At 55.2% G+C, this 21079-nt stretch overlaps 2 protein-coding genes across 2 annotated transcripts; one reads left to right on the forward strand and one right to left on the reverse strand.

Annotated features, from left to right (window-relative positions):
• Positions 1–921: 921 nt before the first annotated feature.
• RNF24 (ring finger protein 24) lies at positions 922–9603 on the forward strand. Its single transcript, XM_026048887.1, has 5 exons — positions 922–1023; positions 4426–4575; positions 8691–8733; positions 9300–9341; positions 9520–9603. Exons 1-5 carry the CDS (start codon positions 1013–1015, stop codon positions 9601–9603), a joined length of 330 nt encoding a protein of 109 aa, XP_025904672.1. The 5' UTR covers positions 922–1012.
• Positions 9604–11757: 2154 nt separating this feature from the next.
• PANK2 (pantothenate kinase 2) lies at positions 11758–17461 on the reverse strand (the record flags this gene model as incomplete). The annotated part of the gene is made up of 6 exons (XM_026048896.1): positions 11758–12726; positions 12825–12950; positions 14783–14906; positions 15098–15274; positions 15911–16164; positions 17105–17461. Coding segments are annotated over 6 exons (1089 nt in total), but the record flags the coding sequence as incomplete, so codon positions are not given.
• Positions 17462–21079: the final 3618 nt, after the last annotated feature.

Here is a 21079-nt window from a genome sequence, read left to right on the forward strand (position 1 = left end):
GGAGGCCCTTCGGAGCCGTTCCCGGTTCCATACAGCGTCATTCCCGGTTACACACGGAGCCATTCCCGGTTTTGCTCCGGGCCAAGCTCRGAGCACGTGGCCAAACCCGCGGAGGCGGCTGCGCAGCCTCGCGCGGCTCCTTTGGAGCTCGAGCCTCGCTCCGTGCCCGTGCAAAGCGAGGATCAATAAACAAGTGTGTGTGTTTCCTCCTGCTTGCTTTGGCGCCCGTGTCCCTGGCCTTCCTGCACCGGCCTCCCCGCTGCATCCCAAGGGAACGGCGCCGCCGCACTCCGTGCTCCGGCCGCCTCRCTGCCCTGCTCCCTGCCTCCGTTTCCCTGGCGGGTAATTGCCCCCTTCTTTAATCTCGTTGAGCTCTCCTGGTGAAAGCTCCATTCCCAGCCGTCCTCCCCTCTGGAGGGCTCCTTCCTCGCGAGTGCAACGGGAAAGCTCTCCTTGGAAATCGGCTCGGCCTCCATCCCACCTCTCCCGCTCTCCTCCTTCCTCTGCCGGAGCACAACATCCTCATCCTCTTCCTCCGGAGTCGTCGCCCGGAGCCGGCACAGCTTTGCTCTCCCTCACAACATTTCCATCCCTCTCCACAGCTCCTTTTTTATTGCTTTTGGCTGCCTTCTCCTCAATCTGAAGCTGATTAAAAAGCAATTCCTCCCTTCCCCCTTCCAAAAAAAAAAAAAAAGGACACAAACCCAAACTTGGCTCCTCCAAACCCATCGCATTTCTGTGAAGCCTTTTAACAGTTTCCTGGCTCTCCCGCAGGCTGTGTCCAAGCTAACCAATTTTTCCCCCTCCTCTTCTTCTTTTCCTTTTTATTTTGCTGTGACGTTTCTCAGCTGTTGCAGAAGAAGGGAGGGAGGAGCAGCCTGGTCAGGGTAGCCCTGGCGCGGAGGAGCTCGTTTCATGTGGTTGTGGTTGGATGGATCTGGTGCCGTGAAGACGCCCCGCGAGGCACCTTAGGAGCCCCGAGGATCGGAGCCGCGAGACCCAGCTCTGCGGGATGGCCAGCAGGTAGGTCGTGGCCCCCTCGGCAGGCGAGGAAAACACGGAGTGGATGGTGCCGTTGGAAGAAGACCATGGATGGAAGGGAGCTCAGCTTRTAGGGACTGTTCTTTTTGGTTTTACTTACCCCAAACTTTTGGCCAGCTGTGCTGGTGTTGGGTTTATCGCTGTGGTTGTGGTCGCCCGGGCTGGTAGAACAGCTGGATGTGGTTGGATGCGTGAAGAGCTCCTGGCTAGATTGCATTGTTGCCTTAATTCCCCCGTGGTGCTTCTTCTTCCCTCCCCAAGACCTACAACATCTCTGTGAAGGGAACAGGAACCCCAACCTCTACTTGGCTAGAGAAAAGCCTCCCAATTTTAAGAAGTTCTAAAGGAGAGAGCCCGACTTAGCCCAGCGCTACTAGGACAGGTCTGTGGTGGTTTCTCCAAGAGAGCTTCGTTGCCTTGGGTATTTGKGTGTAACCCCAAGGCATCGATGCTTTGCACTGGTATTGAAGAGCTGACTTGAAGTTTTGCACTGGTGAATGCGACTTAGCAGTCCCGTTGTGCGCGTGCCCGGGACTGTCCCGCCGTGTTTTTGGGCTCTGTGGGAAGTCATGGAAGGGTTGGCCAAGAGAGAGCTGATATCTTGTGTCTGTCTGCACGGTGGCCCAGGCCAGGTCCCTGGAATCATTATGGTTGGGAAAGACCTTCAAGCAGCGAGTCCAGCCGCATTGCACCTATCCCTGCGCTCGGCTTCCTCGGCGGTACGGAGCAGCCGCGGGTCCAGGGTTCCCAATGTTGTTTCTCCAGCCTCTCGTCGTTTAACCAACGAGAACGTCTCCCTTCTTTAACCGACCCTCCCGCTTTCTGTCCTGCCCACTGTTGCTTTAAGGCTGAATTCCTGTAGATATTTTATGATCTTCCCAACCATAAAACTGCGCTTTGCCTTGTGCAATCGCGGACCGCAGCGGGTTTTGAAGCCGCGGCCGCAGGGGGAAGAGCCGCCCCTGCTGCRCTGGGCTCCTTGGTGGAGCTGGTGGCCTCTTTTATTGTTTAGTCCTCTCCTCTGCTGCACAAAAATGACCTGAGACGTTTCTGGGTGGCAGCGTGGGTGCGGGTTGGGGATGGGAAGGGATCCAGGGTCAGTCCTGCCGCATCCAGAGCCCKCTGCCATTGCATGAACGTGACCAGGGGCTCTGGAGCATCTGAAATCCCTTTTCCCGAGCAAACCCCCGGCACACAATTCCAGAACGGAGCTACAACAACAAACATCCCAGCCCCGCTGCGCGGAGCATTAACTGAGCTGCGGGTGGGAGCGAAGGTTTGGGGGCCAATTTGTTGGTTTTCCCCCTCTTTTTGTTTAATGAAACCCCCGCGTTGGAGCTGGGGCTGCCGCGTTGGAGCCGCTCCAGCGCTCGCAAGGGTGCGTGTGGCCTCCACGTCCTTAGAGCCTTTCCGCTTGGCTCGGCCTCCTCCTTCACATGTGTTCTGCTCTCCGGAGGCTTTAATGAAGTTCAGGCTTTTCCAGAAATTGCCTCAGAACTTGCAGCGGGAGGAGACGGAGAGCGGCAGCCGGGGCGGATTGCAGGAGAAATGGGAGCGCGGGAAGCCGCAGGGCCCAGCTGAAAGGTGGGTTTTGCCTCACGGATAAAGCAGCAGTGCAGATCCTGAGATCCAGGCAAAAACATCCCAATTCGCAGGGATGGTGGTGGAATAGCTGAGGGAYTGGGGGGCTGCAGCCTGTCGGGATGCACCGAGTTCACGTCTTTTACAGAAACGGTGGCTTTTCGGTTCAAAACAGGGGATTCTCGTTGCTCCCCRTTTTCCAAAACACTTGTGTGCACATCCCACCTTCGCGTCTTCTCTCTCCGCACGGAAATTTGGAGCTGTGCAGCCCAGATCCCTGGGGAAGCTTCCCGCTTCTTTGGGGTCCCCCAGTAAGTTCCCTTGCGAAACCGGGCTTAAAACCTCAGGTATTTTMTTTATTTCTGGTGCAGTTTCCCTGCGAGCTGCGTTCAGCCCTTTCCGTGGGCAGTAATTCCAATGAAAGGAAAACGAGATGTATTTTTAACCTCCTTKTTTAAGCCGGGGCTGGGGGAACTTTCTGCCTGGCCGGAGATGTTTGTGAGCATTCGAGGGTGAATGCAGCAGTCCCCGCCACATACAKAAATAGAAAGTTATAATATGCAGCAATAACAAACAGGCACTTCTCATTCCAGGATTTCGAGCATGAAGAGCAGACTTATTTAGGAGGTTTCGATAGCAATGCAAAGACATGGATCTGTTTGGCTCTATTTTACCTGACTGCTGAGTGTAACAAACCCGCTCGAAAGACTTTCTTGCAGCAGTTGTAAAATACCGGCGTCCCGTGTGACGAATCATAAAAGTAAAATCATGGGAGAGATCATATGTTAAAGTCATTATCCCGAGCAGCTGCTCATATGATTTAATTTGGGCTCTCTGTGGCGGGGGAGGCTGGTTTTTGGGTCGCTCTTTTGAAACTCGGTGTGTCGACAGCCCAAGTCGCCGCTTCTTCCTCTTGCTCTTCCTCTTCCTCGCTGCGTCCTGCCCTCCCGGAGCTAATTTGGGGCTTTCTGTGGCCTCTTAGAGGTTGGCGGTGGCGGGGTTGCAAACCACGTGGCTTTGCAAAGGGAAATAAAGCCGGAACCTGCAAAAACACCCTTAAACCCAGCCCAGGTCTCAAGGGGAAATGTAAACCGTGCTCTTTGGTGGCTCCTCCGGCAATGGCCTCGGGTCTGGCAGCGCCGTGGGACCCTTGTCAAACAGGGAGGCTGTTCCAGGCCCTGCCGAGAGGTGCCCTGAGCTCTTTTGGAGATTGTTTTTATTGGAGAGAAGTCAATCGTCCGTGTGCTTGAAGGTTGTGGAGGGGAATTTCGACCGAATGAGGAATCGGGCTCGGAAACTGCAGGAAGAGAAGAAAAAACCCCAAAACTTCCTTATTGCAGGGCCACCTGGCTGCTTTGAACATTTTGGTCTAATTAAAGGGRGTTTCAGGTAGAGGGGAGCCTTGGCTGTAGCCTGGGTTCCTTGGGCACAGATCTGCGCCTGGTGCAACGTTAAACCCGAGGGCTGCACGCGCAGGGAAGAGGGGAAAGAGCCGGATGAGACGATGGGATCGCAGCGGGAGGAGAAAACTCCCGGCTCCGGTTTGTCCTGCCCTGCTTTGTTTTCAGGATTGCTTCACCAGGAGCTGGTTCCTGTAAAGGAGCCGCCTCCCTCCCTGGAGCGGGGAGCCCGTTAATCCAAGGATGCCTTTCCCTGAGGACGAGGAGCAGGAGGCAGCCGATGCCCCCCACTCCCCTCCCTGGCTGCATTCCAGGGGATTATTTSCCTCCTCCGAGATGGACTCGTGCCGGCCGCCCCTCTGAAGGAGCCTCACATCCCTGTGTTCTCTCCCTGTCTTTGCAGCCTCCCCATGAGCTCAGATTTCCAGCATTACAGCTTCAGGATGCCGAACATCGGGTTCCAGAACCTGCCTCTCAACATCTACATCGTGGTTTTYGGCACGGCCATCTTCGTCTTCATCCTCAGTTTACTCTTCTGTTGCTACTTGATCAGGTGAGTGAACGGCCCTGGCTGGTCCACAGGGCTTCCCAGTTCAGACTGGGACCACGAGGTCCTCAGTGTCGCCTGCTCCCCTTGACCCAGTGTTGGGTTGTTGGGGCTGCTCCTTGGAGAAGGACACGTGCCCTCTGCTTCCCTATGGGTGCCAAAGGAGGGTTGACCATGGCAATTATCCTATCCCCCTTAATTACACTATTCTCCTTAAAACCAGGACATATATTTATGTGTATACCCAAAAACAAGACTGGCTGCTTAAGTGCTCTCCTTAAAAAAGCCCTGAAATGGGTTTGTCTTGTCTCGCTGTGGCTCCTGCTCTCTGCCCAACGTTTCGACAYGTTTCCCTCTTTAATGAATAACTCGCGTGCTGTGTGCTTAAGAAATGTTTAATTCCTGCTCCATTTGTCATTGTGCACAAATTGCTCATTCAACAGCGCACTTTGGAGGTTAATGATGCGGAGCTGATTTGTTGATCTGAAAGGTGGGAGATTAARGGTTATTCCAGTTTGGCAGGGCGGGGGGAGACGCTTTGATTATTTTATGGGCCAGAAAGGAGGCCGTTTGACTGTTACTTGAGACTATTAATTGCAAACTCTTCCTTCTCGSGGGAGAAATGAGAGGCAGGTGGGGGAAAAGGCCCCAGGTCCCGTCAGTCACGCCGCCTTTCCCTCCCTCCCTTGGCTTTCCGGGTGGAAAGCTGTGGACTTGGGAGCTGGCTTGGATTTCCAGCTCTGACCACAGCAAAACCCTGGAAAACTTGCAGGTGAGCCCAGAGCCAGGCGATCTGGGCTGCCCGCTATCGAGATCTTCCCTGTGGTCTGCAATATGCCCAGGGAAACGCGTAGGAACCTACAGTGCATCCGTCCAGCCCCGAGGTCATTCCCGACCTGCATCTGCTGCATCTGATCCCAGCGTTTTAAGTGAAGGGACACACAAAAAGTGGTGTCCAGGACCCGAAGGACCCGAGCTGCATCGAGGGCTCCGGTTTCTTCAGAACGAGTGTTTTCCTGGGCACCCGGTGCAACCAGGTGCCTTCTGCCCCAGAGGAGGAATAACAAGCAGTAACATCTGGATGATCATGCCAGACAACCTTTACATTTAGAAGTTGGAGGCACGTTGTAAAAAAGGATGAGGAACCTGCGAGGGAAGTGGCGAGTTGTCTATCTCTGGATGCTTTTAAATCAAGGCAGTGTCTTTCTGGAGACGRTCTGGTGCCCATTCCCAGCAGAAAGATGGAGAGGAGCTTGGATTAAACCATCCCGTGATCCCTCTGTAGCCCTAAACTCTAGCAAGATGATGAATTTCTCTTCAGTCCACCACAAATTCTTCGGTTTGGTACAAAATGATGCCAAGCAGGAATTGTCCTCCTGTGAAGCCCCCWGTTTTCACAGAGTCACAGAATGGTTGAGGTTGGAAGGGACCTCTAGGGATCACCCAGTCCAACCCCTKCTCCAGCAGGGACACCCAGAGCACGGGGCACAGGGTGGCATCCAGGTGGGTTTTGAAGACCTCCATAGAAGGACATCCTGTTTTGGAGGGCCTCTCCGTGCCACTCTATCTACCGGGCAGATTTCCCCTTGGAGCATCCATCCCCTTGGATTTTTGCATCCAAACCTCAGCTGGAGCGGGATACAAGACCTGCAGACCTGGTGTGTGGGCAGGATGAGGAGCGAGCTCTGCAGCAGGACCAGCAGCAGGAGGGTTTCACACACTTGGGCTCCAGCAGGACGAGTCCCATCCCTCCCTGCCAAACCAGCCGCAGAAGCCTCCGGGATCAGCCCATCCTGTCCTGACCCCTCCTGCAAACGAGACGCAGGGCTCCCGTGCAGATCTGCGTCTGGAGGGTGTCTGAAGGAGACGTGTTAATTTACTAATTAGGCAGAAGCAGCCCGGATTAGGTGGCCCCTCGCCCCGCTCTCCCTCCGCCTCCCGTGACTAGCACATCTGCAAACACTTGGCACATCCCGAGGGAGAGAGCTCGTGACACAGCCCTGTCTGCCATCGCCGGCTCCTTATCGGAGCATCCTCCTCCTCCGCCACCCGCAACGTGGGAGACGGGACAGCTGGGGAGGGATCCTCCGCGTGGGAGAGCCGGTATCCGAGAGCTGACAGCGGGATATCGAGGATTTGCCTTGGGAAAACGGCAGTGGGTTGTGTTTGGCATGTGTGTCAACAGGTTTGGCTCCCAAGACTCCGAGGGAGGAAGAATCAAGCTCCTAAGTGAGACGGGCTCCACATGGAGATGGATTTTAGCCAAAAAAGGAAGAGAAAAAGAAAAAGCCAGGAAGATCTCTTGCGTGCAGGCCGGCCAAACCCAGAGCTCTGCTCGTTTTCAGCACCGCTGTGTTGCAAAACACTAGTCCCATCCATGGGGAGATGCTCGTGGGCCCGYGCCGGGAGGGATGGAGCAGGGGATGGAGCTCGGAGGCGAAGCTGCAAAATGCCATTGCCCCTGGCRGTTTGTTCCCTTGGCCCTTCCATAGCAGTTTCCATAGCAGTAGTTGCAATGCAAAGGGCTGGAGGAAACGCAACGCTCCCTTTCCCGAGGGAGTCGCATAGAGCCCGCGACGATGGAGAGAAGATGGAGAAGACGGAGAAGTCCCTGGAGGGGGAGCYGGCCTCCGGAGCCGCTGTGTGGTCCCGTATCTGGAGGAGCATCTGGTGGAGATACCTCCTGACGCCGTGCGGATGGATCCGTGTGTCCGGCCGGATGCGGGGTCACATCCCGGCGGGTCCGTCCCACGCCGGTGCGGCCGCYGCTCGGCGCCCGGGCGGGAGTGCAGGGACAGGAGGACGCGGGAGGTTCCCGCTCCCGGCGCCCTGCTCCGCTCTTCCAGCGCCGGGAGCCTCCGTCCGCCCGGAGGGGCCACCTCCCCATCCGTCCTCACCGTCTGGAGAGCAAAGCGGGGACGGAGTTTTTGGGGCTTCTTGGCAAAACACAAGCTTGGTGGAGGCTGTTTTTTCCTCAGGCTTTTGGAGATTTTCCCCCCTCGTATGTGGTCTCCAGCAGGGAATCTCGCTTTCCCCCATCTGGCTTTCATAACGGCTTTCCCACCCGGCGGGAATCTCTGCGGATCGGGCCGGTCTCATCCTGTTTTCCTCTATTGTTCGGGCATCTTCTGCTCGCCATCATCTGCCGCCCCGCGTACATCAAAGCTCCCGCTGCCGCATCAGGGCCCGTTCCGACCCGTTGCCGGTTTTGGGGCAGCGTTTGGTGCCCTCCGTTTGCACCAGCCTCCTTTGCTGGGCTGCTAGCTGCCTTTGGTGCCGGGGTGCTTTTATCGGGGGGTCCTAGAGGGAAGGATGCGAGAGGTTGAGTTGGCTCCGTGCCCGCGGGAGCTGGAAGGGGACGGCACCGGCTCCTCGTGCTTCCCGGCCGGGCAGGCCTTTCCCAAACAGAGTCCCCCGCTTGGTCTCCAGCTCTTAATGAACCCCAGCGCGGCCGCCCTTGGAAAAGGTCCAACATGAAAAGGCTGGAGGCGGCGCTGGGAAAGCGCCGGGGGAGCGTCTGCTCCACACGTTCCCAAGGGCGACTCGCCTCTTCCTGCCCTTTTCCGACCAACTCGCTATCTCCCTGGTTCCTAAMCTGGCCCCCTGGTTCATAAACTGCCCCCCTGGTTAATAAACCACCCCYCTGGTTTATAAACCACCCCCCTGCTCGGTGATGGGAAGCAAAAGAGGGTCAATGTCCTGGTGCTGCTTTCCCAGAGCATCCCGACCGTTTCCTATGGAGAAGGAGCCGCCTCGGCTTCCTCGGAATGACTCGTCCTTGGAAGCCCCTGCGTGGGACTCAGGCCGTCTCATGGCCGCTCAGGGGATGCTGGAGCTGAAGGGCTGGAGCGCAGGGAAGGGCTGGAGCGCAGGGAAAGGCCGGAGCCGCAGGAATCCATAGGAGACCTTGTGGTGGGGACATTTCCAGGCCTGGTCGCCGCTGGAGCAGGAGCAGAGCTCTCAAATCCTGCTCCCCGCGGCCCTCCTCGTCTGGGAAATGAAAAAGGGAAAAAGCAGAAAAGAMAAGACACTGATTAAATGTAGACGGGCGGGAAATGCGGTGTGCTCTCGGGGCGTTTTGGTCCTCCTCCTGTCTTCACGTTTTCCCCTCTCCATTGCAGGCTCAGACATCAAGCCCACAAGGAGCTCTACGCCTACAAGCAGGTGAGGGGCTAAATCACAGGTTGCCTTTGCCCTCCCCTTTTGCCTTGAGCCAAATGCACCTAAAGGGGGGGTTGAAACAGTCCCGTGTTTCCCTTTGTTGGCTGCACACGGAGCGGCCGGAGCCGCCCCTGCTTCTCCCGCAGGGCTGGAGCCCCCGGCGGCTCCTTCCCAATCCTCATCATTTCCCACTCGGGAGCAGTACCCACATTCCCGAGACGGCGCCGTCCTGCAGGGTCCCCCTCCCTGGACCCTTCCTGGCTGCTTTGGGTCACGGGAAGCCCGATCTATGGGAGCGTGTCCAGGATAACTGGGGAAATGGGGAGCAAGAGACCACGGGCACATCCACGCCGGCATCTTCACATCTTTCAGCCGGTGCTCATGATGTGCAGCACCGATGAAGGGTTAATGTAGTTTGGGGAGTTCAAGTTTATGTTTAAGCTGCAGGTTGCGTAGAGCCGCTCCCTGCAAAGCGGAGCAGCTTGTGCGCAGGTTACCCTTGGCTGTCAACCCGGCGCTGCGGGAGCGGTGCTGCGTCCCGGTGCCAACCCGCGCGCTCTGCCTTGCAGGTTATCCTGAAGGAGAAGGTGAAGGAGCTCAACCTGCACGAGGTGAGAGCGGCGGCCGCGGCCCCAGCTCCAGACCCCGAGCTCCTCTCCGCCCTGCGGCGCTCAATCCCCCCAGCAAAGCCCCCCCGGACGGGGCTGTATTTATACACCGGGGGGCTGGGTGCTTTTTAATAGCTCCTGGAGCAAAAACCCAGGCGTTTGCTCTCCCCTTCGCCCGCAGATCTGCGCCGTGTGCTTGGAGGAGTTCAAGCCCAAGGACGAGCTGGGCATCTGCCCGTGCAAACATGCCTTCCACCGCAAGTGAGTGCCACGCTGCACCGTGAACGCGCCGCGGGCGCCGCGGGCGCCTCCTTTCCCCCCCTTCACCCCGTGTCTCCCTCGCTCCCYGCGGGCGCCAGGTGCCTCATCAAGTGGCTGGAGGTGCGCAAGGTGTGCCCGCTGTGCAACATGCCGGTGCTGCAGCTGGCGCAGCTGCACGGCAAGCAGGACGCGCTGCCCGGCGCGCCCCACGCCGTATAGCCGCCCGCGGGGCCCCCGCGCGCCCCGCTCTGCACTTTAGCACGGGGGGACGTGGGCGCCCTCCGTCCCGCCGCCGCCGGCACCGGCGAGCTTCGTGGAGGCTCCCGGCTCCGCACGGACGTTTCCCGAGGGAAGGAGCAGCGCGAGGAGCCGGATGGCAGCGCCGGAGCATCCTTGGATCCGCGGGGAGGCTCCGCGGGGCTCCCCGTGGGCGGTTTTGGGGGGCCCCTCGTGCGTGGATGGCCCAGCCCGCGCCGGGCTGGCCCTGCCGCTACCTCAGCAAGGGCCTCTCTGCCTCGCGCGAGCGGAGCTAAGGGAAGGGAAACAACTTCCCTCCGAGCACGGGGGCCCGCGGGCGCCCTGGGGATTTTGCATTGCCAAAAAATAATAATATCCCTAATAATAATAACCCCGAGCTCGGCGAGGAAGCCGGAGGCCGCGCCGGGCCCTCCCACGTAGCATCTCCTCAGGCCCGCGGGGGTTAAAACAGGGGCTTATTCAGTATTAGAGCGACCAGGCCCATCCCGGCGGCGCAGGGGACTCCGATTCCTCCTCCTTGGGAGTCCCGGAGGCTCCGCGGGGTTTTTCCCCCCTTCCCTCCTCTTCTCCTGTAAATACCGTGCGACTCCCGAGACTGTTTATGGAGCTTGGAGCCTCATAGACGTGTTTGTACACTACGAATTCTGCAGCAGAATATTTTTTAAGGAAACGTTCGCTGTTTTTTTCCTTTTTTTTTTTCTTTTTGTAAGCTATATTTTTGTATATTTAATTGCTATTTTAAAAAATCGAATGCGTCTTTTTTGCTAATCACACTATTCTTGAGGAAAACGGGCGACAAGGAGGAGAAAGACCGAAATCCACACACGCACACACCAATAAACGCACGTGGAGTTTGCATGCGATTCCACTCGAGCTGTAAATAAAGGCCCGGAGCCGGTTTGGAAGYGGCCGCGCGTCCCTCCATGGCACAGCCCGGGAATCCCCCGCTGCGGCGGGGGAATTTGGGGGGATTTTAGGAGCCGGAGGCAGGAGGAGGGTTGGGGCCGGCTCCTTCCTCCTCCTCCCAGCCTTGGGAAGAGGTTTCCAGCCCCAGCCCGCTGCAGGTTGACACGCAGCCCTCGAGCAGGGAAGCAGAGGAGCACCACAAGGATGTAAAAATAACTGTAATATTTTATTCCAAGAAGGAAAAAAAAATTATTTTACAAAATAATGCATACAATACATARGGGAAGTCACGTGTTGGACGCAAGAGCCTGCAGGAGCTGGTAAATGAATGCACGGAGGAAGGGYCCACAGAAAGCTGCTGCTCTTCGGTGTGGGGCCGGGGCCTCCTCTCGTGCCGGGGGGGAGGAAGAGCCAAGGGGAGCGCGTGGAGCCCTGGATCCGGCCTTTAARAGTGCTGCTGTTCGGGGTAACTGCGATGCCTTCCGTGGGATTTCGCCATCTCAGACACAATTATCCTGCTCTACGTGAGCGCCTCGAAAAGCAAATGCATCAAATGTCTGCATTACACAGACAGGAAAAAAAAAAAACATAAAAAAATCTCCTTTTACGTGAACACCAAATACCAGTTTCTTTTTTTCTTTCTTTGGCCAAATGAGTTACTAATTTGGAGCAAATTCCTGCCCCTGYGCTTAGCTAAGGTTTGGAAAATACCTTCCTTTCTGATCCATTCCTGGAAAACCAGCTGCTTTTAACTCCCACCTCCTTCCCGCTGGAGCGGCCTTCATCCCACAGGGAACTGCTCCAAGGAGGAGCTCCCTTTAACTCCCATCACCCTGGGAAGATGCGGATGACTCCTCGAGAAAGCCCATTTTTCTTCCCCACTTGCCTTTCCTGGAGCAAAGTTACACGGACCGGCCAACACGAGCAGCATGGGCCGTTTTTAACCCTTCTCGCTAAGGACRCTGTTCATTTTTACTTAGAAGATCCAATTCCAGGAAGAATTTCGGAAAAGAACATGGGGAGGGAGAGAAGGAAGGAAAATGAGTTTACAGGCACCCTGTTAACTCCATCCGAGTGGATTCACTCGTCGTCAGGAAACTGCTTCCAAAGCCGGAGCCACCTGCAGAAGAGGCTCCCCCGGGAGCCACACACGTCTGGGGACAAAGAGCAAGGATCTGCGGAACGACCCCATGGAGAAGAGCCCCAGACACGAATGGAAGGGAGAGAAACCTCTTTGGTAGAGTTATACTGAACAGTTGTTACAACAGGGACAAAAAGCAAGTGTCACCTTGCAGCTTGCTGTTAGAGGGTGGCGGGTGATGCCCTGTCCTGGCGCTCCGCATCCCGGTCCAAGGGGAACGCAGGGAGCGGGGAAGGGCTGCAACAACAGGCAGGAGGTTGCGCTGAGCACCAAGATCCACACACAGGGCGCCTGGCAGCCTCCCTAGGGCACAGGGGGTCCTGGCAGCTCCACGTGCCGGGGCTGCGCTGATGCTCGTGCCCTTCTGYGGGTGATTCCCGGCCCAACGGTGGTGTCTTGAGCCAGGGAGACGCTTGGGAAGCGCCTCCATGGACGGAAACAGCACAAGGCTCCTCCTGCGTTGCCGCCTTGAACGTACGGAGAAGCAGCCACAAAAGGGCTGCTCRATATAAGTAACCCAAAGCCCTACAGATGCTGCCAACACAGCGCCCCGTTGGGGCAACGTTGCTGCTCCTGCTGAGCAAACCAACACTGCAACTGAGCACCAGCTTCCACTGGTGCAAAAACAGCCCCACGGCCTCTCCCCTCCTGTCCTCACTGGGTCTCACACAAGTTGCTGCAAACGGAGGCTCCAAAAATTATATAAACGTGGGCACTGTGACCCGGGAAGGGTCCCTGCTCCGTAGGTCCAAGCACAGAATCCACATGGAGTCAGGCTGAATCCAGGAGTCCCAGGAGAGCACCGACTGCACCAAAATAACCCTGCAAAGCAGAGAGATGGGAGCTCCTATTAACCATGCAAACAGGGGGTCTCACGGCAATGTTGACGGGGGAAAATTAAATTTAAAGAGCTGCCTCACCTCATGTTCCAAGAAAAGTGCTTTTAACTGTCCCTTTGACCAGTAGTCTAAAGCATAGGCCAGAAGCCTCATTGAGATCGTGTTGATCCGAAGGAAGTTGCCAACAAAAACCACTCGATTGATGTTCTGTAATTATTAAGGGGAAAAAAAAAAGTCATTAATCCAATCATTAACTMTTCCACTTTCTGCTTACAACTGTGCAACTCACCCTGGAGTAAGAAAAAAATTGTATAYATGTATGTATGTGTGTGYGTGTATATGTGTGTGTGTGCATAAATATATATATATATACACACACACACATATGCACACACATATAGTGCCTTTTTAAAAGGACATATGCACCTTTTCAAATACATCTTCCAGCGAGACTTGCTAAAAAGACCCACGAGCTGAAAGCAGAGCCAAATCTTCACATTTATGCAGAGAAACTTCCCAGCACTTCAAGCAGCTCTTCCCGACACCTAGGAGCAATGAGCGGGATGGGGGCAGCACAGAGGAAGATGATGGTGCATTTGCAGCTTTCTGAATTTAACATTTTAAGGTTGTACCCCAAAGAKCCCATCTTCAAGAGAGGGCACCAAATCAACGTGGGTTCTTGCAGCAGCAAGAGGCGTTTTGAAAGAGGATGGCAAAATTAGAGCAGGGCACGTTGAGATGCTCAGAAAGGGCACTGGGAAGAGCCAGAAATTACRCTGGAAGAGGGGAAAAAAGTGACGGTGCTGAAGGACTCGGGCAGGATCTGCAGAGCGGGAACAGCTCCTGTGACAGTGTTAAATGACAGTGCCCATCAAGTGTCACCTCTGTGCCCAGCTCTGACCTCCGCCTGTCATCCAAGAGCTGAGAGATCTTCACTGCTGACCAGGAAAAGAGACACCCACAAACCCATATCCAGCACAGTTCTGTCTGGAAGTGACAGATCACCCGTATTTCTGATTTAAGATGGCTTTTTAGCCACATTTTTCACTCGCAAAATAGAGTGAAAGACCAGAAGCTTTCCCATTCTGTAGCCAGGAAGTAATTTTTAGTTTCTCCAAAAAGTTTCTTTCTTTCCAAGTACTACCTGCTCCTTCGTTCCCATCTGGCTGTGGATTTTTCTTCCACCTACCAATTCATTAACACTTTATTCTTCTATTCAGCATCATCTTTGCACTAATTATGTACTGGTGGAGCTAGGAGCCAGCAGCCTGTCACAGAGACTATTTACAACACGTCTTGTAATGTATATATGTATCCTTAAACGGTAAATGGGGGCAAATATTAAGTGTTTGCTGACAAAAGCAGGAGTTAGGAGCGCGTTTCGCCCTGCTAGCGCATCCCATAGGGGCAGCTCAACGACGTGGAGGCCTTGGCTCTTGCTCAGCCCGTGCAGAAGTTGCCTCTGTGCCTTCATAGCCCTGTACAATGCTGCTTGACATGAATGCAACAAGGCAGCACTGTAAAGAAGCTGAAGGCACAACGCTGCGGCCGGGGCTGCGGGCGCCTGGCCGAGGACGCGGGCGCTCGGCGCGCGCCGGGCACCGACGGGTCTCGGCTCCCCGCTCTGATCCCCTTCACTTCTTCTCATGCTATGGCTTTGAAGCCAAGCTTGTCTCCGAGAAGACTGTGGTGGAGAAAGAGCGGGGGGCCATGGGGCCACCTCCTCGCTGTGGTTGGAGCTTCAGCAGCGGCACCTACAGCTCCTCAGGCTGCTCCGAGGAGCTGCTGCGCTCTGGAGGATCCATGGTCAGCCCCAGGTTTAGCCTCTTCTCGAGGTTCCTCTTGTTCCTGCTGCAACAAGGACAAAAATTCCCCCRACAACCCAAAAACTGCAGCTCCCTGATGTGCAGAGAGATGCATGTGAACAGGCACCTGCAGGGGAGCACATGGGGAAGAGACCCCCGACAGCAGCACAAGCAGTGGGGATGCTCCGGATGGGAAGCAGGGAAGCAATTTCTGGGTAATTTCTGCATTAATACCTCGTTAAGGGCACACATCCGTGCTATGGAGCCGATGTTATTGGTGATGGTGACTAAAGTGGCCCTTGCGAGGTCCTCCTTGCTGACGGATTCTCGCTTCTCCTTGCTCATCATGTTCCCAAAACTGTAAAGGAAATTTTAGGGCTAAGAGTTAAGTATTTATTTCTACTGTTAAGAACTCTGCTATCAGTAACTTCCACCTGGCACAACACAGAACAGCAGAAGGAATGGTAGCTCTCCTAAGACATCTAAATCCWTTTTTTTTCATCCTTGCAAAATGCATCTTTGATGGAGAACCCCCCGAAAATCCATTACCTGGATGCWACAGCCCAGCCTGGCAATCCAAAGCGCTCGTAGTCTCCTCCRTAGATGTCCCGCACGAGTTTATCCACTTTAGTGCTGTCTCCGTGGGATGCCATCTCCAGGGCCTCTTCGAAGGTGGAGCAACCCGTGAGGAGGCAGCAGAGACCAAAAAAGGTTCCCCCGCCGAGACTGGGACATAAAGGAAAATGCAAGTCACCTCTTTGCCTTGATCTTAAAGGGAGGGAGGAAAAACTGCTTGCTCCGTGGAAGGCTAAGATCACTAGTTCTGCTTTTTTTGAGCTGGGTCAGTTTGTCCCCGTCCTTCAGCCTGTTCTCTTTTTGATAACAAGCTTGAAAGAACAGCAGTTCTCTTTACATCTATTGCTTTCAAGCAATCCCACTACGTTCAAAGCCACCTACGTAGGGCATCTTTCTAAGCAATGATAAATTAACTCCCTTATTTTACAATATTCACCCTCCTCGGAGCAGTGAAGAGAAGCTGGTCTTAAAATACCTATCTGTGTGGTCACTGCAGTGGTAGGACACAGCTCTCCAAAACTTAGGTCATTCAACCCACCACTTTTAGTGCACAGAATCCCAGGATGGTTGAGGTTGGAAGGGAMCTCTAGGGATCATCTAGTCCAACCCAGACACCCAGAGCACGGGGCACCCGGTCGCATCCAGGCGGGTTGGGAAGATCTCCAGAGAAGGAGACTCCACAGCCTCCCTGGGCAGCTCGTGCCTTGGAAAGCTGCACACAACTCACCTGCACAAACCCACTGCGAGCTCTAAAGTTAATCTCGGGGGGCATTTTGCTGTGCTCACCTGGTGCCCGTTACCCGCTTGTAGTTGTCTTTGGAATACACAGCCAAAATGCTGACCCCTGAGCCGATGTTCACCAGGAGCAGGGGATAGGGGTTCTCCAAGTTGAACGGGAGCTTCTGGCACCGTTCAGCATCCGTCGGGTTTTCAAAATAGTAGCATTCCGAGTGTCCATTGAATCCAACTGAATCGATGTACAGAACTCCTCTGACGAGGCAGTCGAGTTCATCCAGCTTGCAGAGCTGAAGGTCGCCCATCTGGAGGGAAAGAAAACAGAGGGAAAAAGGAAAAATTAAGAAGGAGCTGGAGATGCAGAGCGCTCATGCTCGGGGCTAGAAAAACACAATTGCTGGCGGCTAAACTGCAGCTGCCTCCATCACCCCTGCAGAAGGGAGCCTGCATCACACGAGGGCTCCACCTTCCTGCACACATCCTGGCCTGAACGGGGGCACCCTTGAAACGGGGAGAAAACCCCCGCGATCCACACACGGAAGCCCCGGGAATCCCGACTCCCCTGGGCTGGATTCGGACCCACACTGGGAGGCACTAGCAAGAGAAGCCAAGAAAAAGGAGAAGGGGGAAAAAGAACAAAACCACTTTGCAGCAGAGCAGGAGGAAGCTACACGGTGGTTTTCCCCTCTTGTCACTGCCTGGAGTGCACAGAGTGCACAGCATGTTACTTGGTATATTTTTCAAGGCCTGGTTGAACAATATATCAACCAAATACATATTTTATCTCTAAACAGGAATCTAAATTACAGTGGAGCCACCTATTGATGTCCAACGCCAACCAGGGAGCTAATTTGCCCCCTAATTTAGCTGAATCCCCACGAGCTCCCTACCAGGCACGTGTGAAATGAACAGAGGACGAAGCAAAGAGCGAGATGGACAGAGAGCAACGAGGGAGAGAAACACCACAGAGATGAACGCAGCTGGAGACCGGGGCACAGAGCACAGGCCGTGCAGTCAGAGCGAGTGATTTTAGAGTTATGGGAACGTTACACGGAAAGGGACTATCCCCATTCACAGGGAGAGCGTTTCCTGCGCTGGGTTCGAGTCAAAACAGCCGCGCTTTTCCAAACAAAGATTTAGAGAAGCTTAGGAGTCTGCAGGGAAAGGCTGGAAATATTTCTAGCTTTAAGCTTAGACAAAGGTTCACTACCAGATCCTAAGCGTATATAAGCCAAAAATGCATACTGTGCGAAAGTCCTGCTCAAATTTGTATGCTCCACCTCCCGTGGCACATAAGGTAGTATGGAGGCTTGAGAAGTGTTTCTCGCTGCCCATGTGAATAAAAGCAGGCATGTCATGGGTAGGAAAGCGTATAAAGTGCAGATTGCCTTTACGTGCACACAGGGTAAGCTCCTTTAGCTCAAGGTGCACGTCCCGAACGCCTGCGGAGCCGTAGGCTACGTTTGACGTCAGGTATTTTCGGATGCTTTTGAGGTTCTCCACTTCCTCCTCCTCCTCTTCGGCAGTGATGTCCTTTGGTTCGAAGTACACGAGTTTGACCAAGGTGCCTCCGATATCCAGGCCAAACCAGGGAAAGGCTAAAGAGAGAGGGAGAARGGAAAAGAAAGGGATGTGATAGTGTCACACCAGCAACGAGGGACTTAGAGTTACCCGAAGTGGACCCAACGCCCCGAACACAACACCCAGGAACACGAGGGAAGGTTCCCCCGGGCACACACGGAGCGCAGGCCCCACCGGAGCTGCAGTTCGGATCCCTCGTTGCTCCTTTTAGGAAGCTCTGCTCCAGAGCCCGAGCCAAGGGCACCACGGGCGCTTTCCCATCCCGGCGAGGCGCACACGTTAACTCATTACAACACGTACCACGAGTAACCCAAGGCGCCCSGCGGAGACCAAAAACAAACGTCTAATTGGATTATTTTATCTGCCAAATTCCCCCGTGGGACAAACCACGCAGCAGTGCCAGGCCCAGCTACGTTTACAGCTGCGTTAGATAACGAGCTGCTCGGAGGAGATCAAGGGAAAAACCCGACCCGATGGAATGGGYGGTCGGAGCCGCGAACGGGAGCACATTAATATCATGGCTAACGAGCTGCAGGAGAGAAAATCAATCTGGAAAGTGGGAGCGTGAGCGCGGAGCTGTTTTTAGGTACCGACACGGGGGCCACCCGTTTGGGGACAGAACCTTTCGGGTTTCAGGACACAGGGATCTCCAACACAGCCCAGCTTAGGGAGTCTTCCTAATTTCCCAGGAGGAGCATCCAAATCCCGAGTGCCAAAGGGCTGGACCACAAAAGAACTCTGCAAASCATCATGTGGGACAATTTCCAGAAGATCAACCTTTATGTCAATTAATTCACACCCAGCCATTCCTAATTATGCATCATAGGATCACAGAATCCTTAAGGTTGGAAGGGACCTTTAGAGATCATCTAGTCCTACCCCCCTGCACACGCAGGGTCACCTACAGCATCTCTCATTTTATATGTATATATACTGGTCCAATGCAAAGAATTCATGGAAGGAGAGTTTGCGGGCGAAACAGCCACAGCCTGATGCCCCATTCYAGTTTTTCCCATTCCAGCACTGCCGGAATAACCGGAGCAAAACCCAGCTGCTGTCAACAGCCAGGATGGAAAATTCGGACAGGGYCCCTCTGCAGCGCAGCCCGGAGTCCTCCGTGCTGGGAGAAGGAGCCGAGCCCTTCTCCTTTCCTTATCCCAGCCCTTGGCAGGTGGGAGATGGTGGGGAAGGTGAAGGAAGTAGCACAGGGACGCGCTCACGGGAAGCGCTCGGCCGCTCCGCTGGGTATTTGGAGAAGAAAGGCAGGAAATCCTCCCGTCACAGCGCGAGCCGGGGCCCTCGGGGAACCGCTCCGGGGCCTCTTCCTCCCAGGAACTCCAGCACGCAGCGAGAGGGGGAAACTCAACCCAAAGAGGACGGAAGGAGGCGGGGGAAGCGGCAGCAAGGAGGAACCACAGCGCGCGGGAGGGAAAAGGGCTGAGGATTTCCCTGGGAAAAGGGAGCCTCACAGCGCTGGGCTTTCCAAAGCAGCTCCCTGCGTGCAGCTTAAGTACATTCCTCAGTCCTGAAAAACAAACTAAACCTAATGCCTTTGTAATGGACACTACATTATTAATAATATATTTAATAAGCTGTAGTTTCGTTCTACTTAGTTAAAACCTTGAGAGCTCCATAAGGGTCAAGATGCAAAGGGGGATCCACTGCTCGCCAAGGTGGGTTCCCTTCCTAGGACACGCGGCTCAGGCCGTATTTGATCCTGGAGTTATGAGCCAGTTATCCCGAGAGCTGCAGAGATCAGTGCACCGAGCCCGCCAGCATCCCTGCTTCCCGAGGAACATTCCACATGTTTTAATATCCTTACGCTACTCAGGAAATTCCAGAGCTGGAAAAGGATATACTATTCCTCAGGGTTTGATAGGAAATGACACTGAGGGTACACGATCCCCCATCCCTAAAAACAGGCCTTGCGAGGAATTCCCATCTTGCAAACCATTCCCAAGCACAAAAAGGGATTCCAGTCAAAGCTTGGATTTGGGACCACAAAGAAGCTGCTGGAAATGTAACTTATTTGCACCTGATACAAGATAYTAAAATTTCACGAAGTTTAAAAAAAAATCATTTAGGTCACATAATGGATGAGGATTTTTAAGGAATAGGCTTTGTTTGGGAACTTACAAATAACCTACGTATCCTATGCAACTCACTTCCCTTCCCCTGTTGCCGGACTGTGCAACATCACGGCTGCTGCAAAGCAGAACCGTCCAGCCGAGCCCCCGATCCACAGAAATCTGCCTGCGGAAAGGAGAAGTCTGGCTGAAACCTGTGGAACGRGCCCAGCCGCGGGAGAACGAGGTCCTGGGGCAGGAGGAGAAACGCGGAGCAGCCGCACGGAAGAGCCGGAGCGACCRGGAATTGGAGGAAGGAAGGGGAGGAGCGCGGGGAGCCGAGGAACGGGAAGAGAAGCGCCAAGATGGAGACTCCTCGCTGACCTCCTCCTGCCATCAGGAGGGGCTTTTGTTACCAAAACAGACGTTTTCTGCAGTCCGATCGGGTCCGGCGCCCCTCGGCACCGCTGCCYGGAGCCCTCGTTGTTCTCCCGGGATCCGTCCGGCCCCGCTCGCTGGTTTCCCTTGGGACACCGCTAATTCCTGCCCAGGAACGGTCCCGTCTCTGCCGTTCCCRGGGCCGGGCAGCCTCCTTCCACCGCAGCCTTTCTGCGCCACCACCAGCCCGGAGCCGCCTGGGCCCCGGCCTAACCAGCCAGGGCAAAGAGCGCCTTCGGAAACCGGCCCCGCGACATTCCCGGGACAGGGAGAAGCGGGAAGAGCGGCCAGCGAGGCCTGGGATGAGGGGCCTGGACCGGAGCCATCCCGCGGGCCGGGAGCCGGGACACGGCAGCACCAGGAGCCACAAGGTCCTGTATTCCTGCTGCAAGGAACCAGGACCTCGGCTTTAACGGGAAATAGGGATTAAACCATGGGGAGCACGGGAGCAGCTCTGCCTAAGCCCCACCTCATTCCCACGCCAGAGATTTGGGTTTTCCAGGCTTCCAAYCACATCTCCCACCGGGCATCTCTCAAACCCTCCGCGCTCCGGCCCCGTTTCCCTCTTGGGCTGCTATGTCCCCACAACGAGGTGGCCACCCAAGGGGATTTTCACCCACCAAGACGGTCTCCCCGCGCCTCAATCACCACCGGGCCCCTCTGCTAATTTTCTGCTAATTTCACTTCCATTCCTAWTTTTCACTTTCATTCCTATGAATTCTGCGGCAAACAGAAAATCCCACAATTAGCTCCTTAGCACTAGCTCTGCAGTCAGGCCACGCCGAGGCTGAGCCTGGCTTAAAAATCCACGTTAAGTTCCGGCGGCTCCGCTGCGAACCRGGATGCAGGAGCCCGGGGATACACAGACCGCTGCCCCTCTCGAGCTCCGCTCCCACCGAGGCGCTTGGAAAACCCGGATCGGGGGATTTTTCTTTTTTTTTCCCCGCTTTTTCTCCTCCCCTCTCCAAAACACAGCCCGTTCTCTCCTCTCCGTTGCGCTGTTTTTCCAGGCTTTTCCATCGCTTGATCCTAGCGCCACGTTCCCAGCAGGGACCCTCCTGCCCATCCCATCCCAGCCCACCCTCCGGACCCATCTCCCGCCCCCACCCGGGTCCCCTGCCCCTTGGCCCCTCCC

This window comes from Nothoprocta perdicaria, unplaced genomic scaffold (assembly GCF_003342845.1).
Source record: "Nothoprocta perdicaria isolate Ctin4 unplaced genomic scaffold, notPer1 scaffold_58, whole genome shotgun sequence".
In the NCBI taxonomy this organism is placed as follows: domain Eukaryota; kingdom Metazoa; phylum Chordata; class Aves; order Tinamiformes; family Tinamidae; genus Nothoprocta; species Nothoprocta perdicaria.